An 8,369-nucleotide genomic window follows, 5' to 3' on the forward strand; every position below is an offset into this window, starting at 1 on the left:
GATGTTTTTAAGCTCTTTATTCCACACCTTAAATACATTTATACTTAAGGAAAAAACCAGAACAGGCTCCTCAGGCAGAGCCCAGAGAAGTGAAAACGACAGTATTTACATCTCATGCACCAAGAGAGAATACACTGTTTTATTCCACAAAGCCATAGGGCTGTGGATAGAAACCCAAAAGAGTCAGTTTCAGTCCCCAGTGAGCTGCACAGCTCAGCCTTTGCACCTTTTGGAGAAAGACTAAATTTCATTTTCACATCAGTAGCAAACTAGGACTTTAGTCAACATGATCTGAAGGTTGTGAACCCAGCTCTGTCACGTTCTTCTCAGAAATGTGCATCAATCACCCACTCCACAGCCAAGCCCCTGTCAGCAACCAGAGCTGGGACATGGAACTCTGGGCACAGGGCCAAGCAAATCCAGGTTGTTTCCTGCTAATGAAACTTCACTTCTTACCTTCACTAAAACTCCATTGTTCAGGAGAAAGACACCCCCAAGATTGTATCCCTGCCAGGGACTGCAGTTCAGGGTCAGGAGAGCCCTTAAAGGGTCCCCATCACAGCACAAGAGCATGACTGGTATAGAGAACCAGCATGAAACAGCTGCCTGAATCTCTGCTGAGAAACCAAGACTCACCACCAGCCTTTTCAGTCCAAACTGTCCCCCTTTCGAACCAGAAGCTCCAAGGGAACAAGGAACAAGTTCAAAGGGCAAATTCCCAGATCCTTCCAAACTGACTTTTGAGCATCTGCAGCGGGACTGTGGAGGGGTGGAGGCAATTGGCCATGGGAAGCTGAATGCTGGGCTGAGGATGGGCTCACACTGGGCTGGGGAGTTTCCTGTATTCCCTGCTCACATTCCCCTGACCTGCTGGGCCTTTCCTGGTTGTCACTTGGCTGTGCCAGTTCTGCTGGGGCTGTGCAGCTCACCGACAGGTTAGCAGTGGGAGGCCTCTCACAGACGACACTGGCAGAAGGCGCATCAGCGGCCAGTTCTCCTGCACGGGCTCCTGGATCTGATTCTTTCCTGCTCCCATCTGGCTGCGGCGCAGTCAGTTCCCTGTAGGATCTGTGCATGTGGCTCTTCAATCCGTTATAGTCCAGGTTGCTTAGCTCTTCAGGGAGGGACATCAGCAGGTCTAGGACGACGGCAGACTCTGGAAGGAAGAACAGACCTTGTCAGGCTGCTCTAATTTAAATAGCGTATATACTCAATCATAAGCAGGTTTGTTTATAAGCCGCCCCCCCGAGATGGATAAGTAAAATGGAAAATTTTAATGACCCATTCAGAAGCTGACCCTATAATTCAGGGGTCAGCAAACTCTGTCTCCTGGGCCATCAGGATAAGCTGCTGGCAAGCCGAGATGGTTTGTTTACCTCAAGCGTCCGCAGGCACGGAGATAAACCTAAGTAAACAAAGTGTCCCGGCGCGCCAGCTGCTTACCCTGACAGGCCGGGACAGCAACTGGTGGGGAAATGTTTTGGGGTTTTTTTTGTGAGGGGGGGGAAGAGGGGTGAGAAGCTGGGCATCAGGGGAGTAACCCCTGTGACCACCCCCCACATGACCCCACCCCTAGCCCAGGACCCCCGCACTCTCCCCATCCCATCCCTTCCCACCTTATCTGGGGAGAGCCAGGGGAGGATGTGTCTGGCACAGCTGCAGCCTGCGCCGGCGGGCCAGACTGGGTGGCACGGCTGCAGCCTGCTCCGGCGGGCCAGACCGGGCAGTGCAGCTGCAGCGTGCTCTGGGGGGCAGGCCGAGCGGCACTGCTGCAGCCTGCCAGCCCCGGAGCTGCAACTGCTTCGGAGGCTGGGGGAGAGCAGCCTGGCCAGAAGCGGAGAGACACTGGCCCCGCCTCTTCCCTTCTGTCTCTGCTGCTTCTCCTTGCCCCCTCTGTTGGGGGGAGGGGCTGTGTCCCACCGCTCCCTCTCTTTACCCATTCAGAAGCCGACCCCTTCTCTGGTGCTTCCCTTTTTTTCTAAAAAAATTTGGCTTATGAACGAGTATATACGGTAATCCGTTTTTAATCTTGGTTTGCATTGTACTTTTCAGTTATTTTCCTAAAGAGAGGTTGATTCTCATTGATTGGAAACCATTAAAACATGCAGCTTTGCAACTAATTATACCCTTTTCACTCAACTTTGTGCTTCTTTTTGCTAACCAGAAAATTATGTTAGGAAATGGTGAATGATGCATTTGCTATTTACTAGATGATTATTTTTTTACCCATGATTTCTGATAAACTCCATTTTGATGGAAACTGGAATTCAGTTAAATGCATAAAAACAGCATGTTACAAATGTTTTTTTAAAAACCTTCTTAAATGTGCTGGATACACAAGAAAAAAGTAAGTTTATCACAACATTTTGAATTTAAAACTGTGGTCTTAGAACTAATACATCTCACTCTCATTTTCATTCATAGATTGCAAGAGGAAAACAAGCTTTCTGACTTTTTCAACTATCAGTGTCTCAATTTTGAATGGGCTAGTTATTGAACTGAATTAGCTGAATCAACTGAAAAGAGGAAAATATTCTCTTTGCACCTGCAGGAGAGAGTACTGCTTTCAAAAGCTTGTTTAAGAACATAAGAATGGCCATATTGGGTGAAACCAATGGTTCATCTAGCCCACGGTGTCAGATGCTTCAGAGGGAATGAACAGAACAGGGCAGTTGTTGAGTGATCCATCCCGTCGTCCCCTCCCAGCTTCTAGTAGTCAGAAGTTCAAGGACACCCAGAGCATGGGATTGCATCCCTGACCATCTTGGCTAATAGCCATTTATGGACCTATCCTCCATGAACTTATCTAGGTTTTTTTTTTTTTTTTTTAAAGAACTATAATTTTGGCCTTTACAACATCCCCGGCAACAAGTTCCACAGGATAACCGTGCGTTGTGTGACGAAATACTTTCTTATGTTTCTTTTACTCCTGCTGCCTATTCATTTCATTAGGTGACCCCGGGTTTTGTTCTTACGTGAAGATGTCAGTAACACTTACCTATTTGCTTTCTCCACACGGTTCATAATTTTATAGACCTCTATCATAACCTCCCTTCGTCTTCTCTTTTCTAGACTGATCTCTCCTCATATGGAAGAGAAGAGATTAAATTTCGACCAACTCTAGTTCCAGGTGCTTGGCTAGTGACTTTTACCAAGTCAGTGGTTTGACTTTATTTGAAATTTGGCAGCAAATATGCACTGTTTGAATATTTGTTGTTATTTAAATTAGTGTAATAGATTATAGTAAGGTTTGATCTCAGCATAGGTTGTCAATTTTAAAGAGGTTTATTTTATAAAAAGAAAAGCGTGCTGAACTTAAATATAAAAAAACCCTATTTGAAAATTGTTTAAAAAAATTGTTGATTTGGGGCCATCCTGAACCTTGTCATTCATGCCTGCAGAACAGAGGCTGCATTCTGGCCCTGGATCCGCGAGCACGAACAGATGCGTGCCCCAGGCTCCACGCTCACTTACACACTCTGCACTAATTCCCCATCTCAATCACACTCAGGTCCCTCAGTCCCCAGGTCAAGTCAGTAGAGGAAGTGGCAGTGAATGGCTCACAACCCTCCCTGGCCCCATTAAAATCCCCCCACGGCCTGGATCATGGGACATTTTGATTAAGCAGCACATGGCTACAATGCTCCAGTCAATCTTGCCACAGAAATGCTTACTAAGGAAAGAGACGTGTTTTCAGCTGGCGGATCTGAAGGAGCCAATGCTTTGCGGTGGGAGGCCAGGAATCATGTGCCGCCTTGCTCATCTCAGTCTGAGCACAATGTCTCTGTTTATAAGGAGACTAGCACTTATCAAGCAATATACAAGTATGAGAATGGAGAAGACAAAGGTGGGCCAGGACTCCCCCACTCACCATCTCAGCACAAGAGGGATCCCTGAGCATGTGCACCCACTCAGCCCTCCAGCACGGTCTGCAGAAGGACGGCCAGGAATGCCACGAAAGGGAAAGTGGAGGCAGATGCTAGGACATAGCAAACACTCCCCTCCCCTGAAACAGGCAAGGGAGCAAATCAATTTCCAGACTCTGGAGGAAGCTACTGATTGGCAATGAGCAAGTGGTGGTTACAAGATCCCAGGGAACATATACGGTGCCTGTGAGCCTCTAGCTGGCCTTGGATTAATTTCCACAGTTCAAGTAACCCAACACGTCACCAAGGCTTGCTGGTGTCACACTCTGAGCTAAGCTATGAGCGAGTGACAGCTATCACAGCCAGCTGGTCCCCTCCCTGAAGATCACAAACATGTAGCTTTCTGGATCCCAACTCACCATATGGCGAGAGCTCAGGCACTTTGATGTCCCTGGAGAGCATCGATAAATATTTATAGATCTTCTCAAAGTCCACGCTGAATTTCTCTGGTTCCCCATGAACACCTGGGTCTGTGCTAGTGCTGGAGGACTGAGCTGCTGCTGGGGGGCCTGGGGCAGCATCTCCATTCCTTGCTGCATCATCAGGGGCTGGTGATGCATCACGCTGGCTCGAGGAGTCCAGAAGGACCTTCTTCTCTGCAGCTCTGGTCAGCTTCTGGGGAATTGAGTGGAGCAAACTGAGCGGCTCGGTGACTGCGATGGTCAGAACCTGAAATTCAGAGATTCTAAGGGACAGAATCATCTAGTCTGACCTCCTACATGACACAGGCCACAGAACTCGCCTGAATTAATTAATGTTTGAACTAGAGCAGATCTTTTCAATAAACTTCCATTCTTGATTTTAAAATGACCTGTTCCAATGGTTAATTCCCATCACTGTTACAACGTTGTGCCTTATTTCTACTCTGAATTTGACTAGCTACAAGTGGGAGCTCAGGAAACAGAAGGAACGGGCCCCCCTTTCCAGAAATGCCAGACACTCCCAGGGCAGCCCCCACCCCCCCAACGTCAGGCACTCTCTGACCCTACAGCAGACCTTCCTCAAGGTGAGACTGGGCCAGGAGAGCCAGCCACCATGCAGCACAGCGAAGCAGAACTAAATGCAGTGCAATAAGCTACAGGGGCTTTGGACAGCCTGATGCTCTCTGGGGGCATCTCTGATATCCAGAAGCGAGAGGAGATGTGGTTGTTCATGAGGTGCATGCCAAGGGAACGGATTTGCTCACTGCTGGGACAGGTGGCAGAGCTACCACTGCCCATGCCCTACTTCGATCTTTTCACCTTTACGTAGCTAAGCTGCACAGAAAGCAGCAGTTGGGAGAGCAACACTCAATGTCAGAACAGCTGGGTTCTACTGAGCTCTGCCACGGACCTGCTGCAGGATGTCAGGCAAATGGTTTCACAGTATGTACCTCAGTTTCCCCCACACCAACGGGAAGGGTGAACTGCTGCTTGGCACTGCAGCAATGAGGCCACGTGAGCACAGGGGAATGTGGTAGCATTCCTGTAGTGGACAGGGATGGAATAGCCTGCCTATAGCAGGGATGTTTCCTACCAGCGACCAGAAAGGACTGGCAGGCTTGAGCCCTGTCACTGGCCAGATTTCATTCTCCATTCTCTGTCGAAGTCTCTGACCCTCCTGAGTTCTTGGCCCTAGTGGGATCTTGCGGCTGTCACCGGGTGCTGATGCCTGTTACCTGAGAGAAAGCTGCTGTCACGGTTTCTTCCAGCTTATCCGTCAGCTTCTCAGCAAGATCTGTCCAGACCTGAGAAGCAGATTTCAATGAGTACACTGGAATCAGGCACCCATTCACTTCCGTACAGCCACAGTGCGAGAAGCATGAGGCCAGCCAGCAGAGGGCAAGGAGAGCACAGAGTGAGACAGGGACAGCTCCAGAAAGGGCAGACTCACGGCAAATGCCACGTGCCTCAAGCCCATCCTGGTACAGTACAATCAAGCTCACCCTTGCCCTGGTGCTGTACAGACAAACCAGCGCTGCCCACCCCCACACAACACCAGCCCTGATTCCCAGGTTCTTTCTCTCTAAGCCGTACCTCGATAGGAGCTAGGATCTCAGCTTCCTTGCGACTCTGCTCCTCCCGGCAGCGGCGATACTCCATCTGTATGGCCTCCCTTGCTACGCGGCCCTTCAGCTGGTGGATGAAGGCCAGAATCTGCAACCACGGGGAGGTTCAGGCATAGCAGCATACAGAAATGCCCCTTCCCCAATAAACAGCTCATGGGTGGGCTGGGAAGGGTGTGACTGAATGCCTTCTATCCCAGCTGGACTACATAGCTGCAGCTGAACTGGGTGTCCGTTCCACCTTTCCCAAAACCCTCTCTGGTTCCAGACAGCAATAAGTTAGTGGGATGAACTTGCAAAAGGATTGTACAACTAATAAGAAGGACCAAAAAAATTTTAGGCCTGAAAAGCCACGGGAGGAGACGGCTGCGCCTAGGTCAGGGGTATGCAAACTATGGCCGGCAAGCTCCGGCCAGGGAGCGGGATCAGGGGCTGCACCACGCAGCTCCCAGAAGCTGCGGCATGGCCGCACTCCAGCTCTTACATGCTCCAATGGCCCCCTCCGGCACTCCAATGGGAGCTGCAGGGACAGTGCCTGCGGACGGGGCAGCGTGCAGAGCTGCCTGACCACGCCTCCGCGTATGAGCCGGAAAAGGGACATGCCACTGCTTTCAGGAGCCAGTTGAGGTAAGCGCCGCTCAGAGCCTGCACCACTGAGCCTCTCCCCATGCCCCAACTCCCTGCCCCAGCCCTGATCCCCTTCCTGCTCTCCAACCCCTTGATCCCAGCCTGGAACATCCTCCTGCACCCCAAACCTCTCATCCCCAGCCCAACCCCACCGCCCGCACCCCCCATCATAACCAGCACCCTTTCCTGCACCCCTGCCCCAGCCCAGATCCCCCTCCCACCCTCCAAACCCCTCGGTCCCAGCCCAGAGGGGCCTCCTACACCCCAAACAACTCATCCCCAGCCCCACAACAAAACCCGTACCCCAATTTTGTGAGCATTCATGGTCCGCCATACAATTTCTATTCCCCGATATGGCCCTCGAGCCAAAATGTTTGCCCACCCCAGCTTAGGTACGACGATGATGGGAACCATTAAGATATCTGGATAGAAAATGCTGTGGAGAAAGCTGGCAGGGAGCAGCTGAGGGGGGAACTGTGACTGCCAGGGGCAGATAAGGGGCAAGACATCACCCACAGAAGCCCACAGCCTGCAAAACCCCTGAGCTACAGGAGATGCATAAGCCAACACCCCCTCTAGTGCTGCCAAAATCAGGGACCAACATAAATAAAAATAAGAGGAGCTGCCGCCAGGCAGCACTAGGTTTCCCCACCCCAACCTGAACAGTGGAGAGGAACCTGCAGGGCAGTACGATGGTGGCCCCCATTCCCAAGCGAAGCAGGAGATTGGGCACTCTCTCTCTTTTGTTAGCAGAGAGAGTGCTGTTTCCTAATTACACTTATTCTGAACCTGGCCTGGTCAGTCACCAGCTTGATTAGGACCAGACCCCACTCACCTCAGCTTCACTCCTACGGGGCAAATGCTCCTGCAACAGCGCTGTCTGTAGCTCCCCGTGAGGGGCTTGGGCTTTCAGGGCCTTAATCAGTTGCCGCTTCTCCTGTACCGTCCATGGGGCCCGAGTGGGTGCGTGACATGCAGGGGGGCCCGTTTCGTAGCGTGTGGGGGCCGAGCGGGTCCGAACCGGGGGCTTCATGGCTCAGGCTCTGCAGCAGGAGAAAAGGAGGAGTGAGAGGTCAAAGCCCCCAGGTCCTCCCATCTACCTATGGCCCCTGCCCACTCTCTGGGGCATCTCACCCCCAGCCATCCCCTCTACCCACAGCCCCCCTTCATACACTCACTGTCCAGGACACCTGCTCCCCATCTACTCTCAGCCCTCCCCCCCACCGCACTCACAGTCCAGGGCACCTGCCCCCATCTACCCACAGCCCTCTCCCCCCGCCACACTCACAGTCCAGGGCACCTGCCCCCATCTACCCAGAGCCCCCCTCCCACTCGCTGTCCAGGGCACCTGCCCACAGCCCCGTCTCTACGTGGCACCTCACTCTCACCCCACCCCCCTACGGACCCTGCAGGGGAATCCAGGCTCTGGCCGGGGAAAGAGCGAGGACTCCGTTCCGTCTCTGTCGCACAGATATGACGTCACAGCAAGTGCTTTGAGGATCGGAGCCGCGGCGGAGAATCTGGACGGGCAGGGGGAAGAGAAGGGAAGTAATGCATTGTGGGAAGCGTGGTGTTTCCACGGCTTCCATCTCCCATCGGGCCCCGCGACCCCATTGGAGATATAGTGTCACCCAGCCTCTATCTCCCATCGGCCATTGCGGGGCTCGGGACTTTCCGTTTCCAGGACGAGGGCCCTGTAAGGTCGGAAACGGAAGCTGCCGTGAGAGGCGCTGCCCTGAGAGCGAGGGAGAGGTGTGAGCGCACAGAATAAC

General features: G+C 52.1%; 1 protein-coding gene across 7 annotated transcripts; it reads right to left on the bottom strand.

Moving 5' to 3' along the window:
* Positions 1–8,277, bottom strand: SNAPC2 (small nuclear RNA activating complex polypeptide 2). Of its 7 annotated transcripts, none has more exons than XM_065566589.1 (7): positions 8,003–8,277; positions 7,433–7,640; positions 5,942–6,061; positions 5,584–5,652; positions 4,286–4,541; positions 3,872–4,006; positions 1–1,156 (listed from the first exon to the last, which is right to left on the bottom strand). In XM_065566589.1, the coding sequence occupies exons 2-6, from the start codon at positions 7,628–7,630 to the stop codon at positions 3,912–3,914; spliced, it is 738 nt and encodes a 245-aa protein (XP_065422661.1). In that variant the 5' UTR covers positions 7,631–7,640; positions 8,003–8,277; the 3' UTR covers positions 1–1,156; positions 3,872–3,911. The 7 variants fall into 7 exon arrangements, with proteins under 7 accessions (XP_065422661.1, XP_042710864.2, XP_065422662.1 ...); XM_042854930.2 differs by having other exon boundaries at positions 4,286–4,595; XM_065566590.1 differs by having other exon boundaries at positions 7,986–8,277.
* Between the last annotated feature and the right edge of the window lie 92 nt (positions 8,278–8,369).

The sequence above is a fragment of the Chrysemys picta genome, chromosome 13 (genome assembly GCF_011386835.1).
Source record: "Chrysemys picta bellii isolate R12L10 chromosome 13, ASM1138683v2, whole genome shotgun sequence".
NCBI lineage: Eukaryota > Metazoa > Chordata > Testudines > Emydidae > Chrysemys > Chrysemys picta.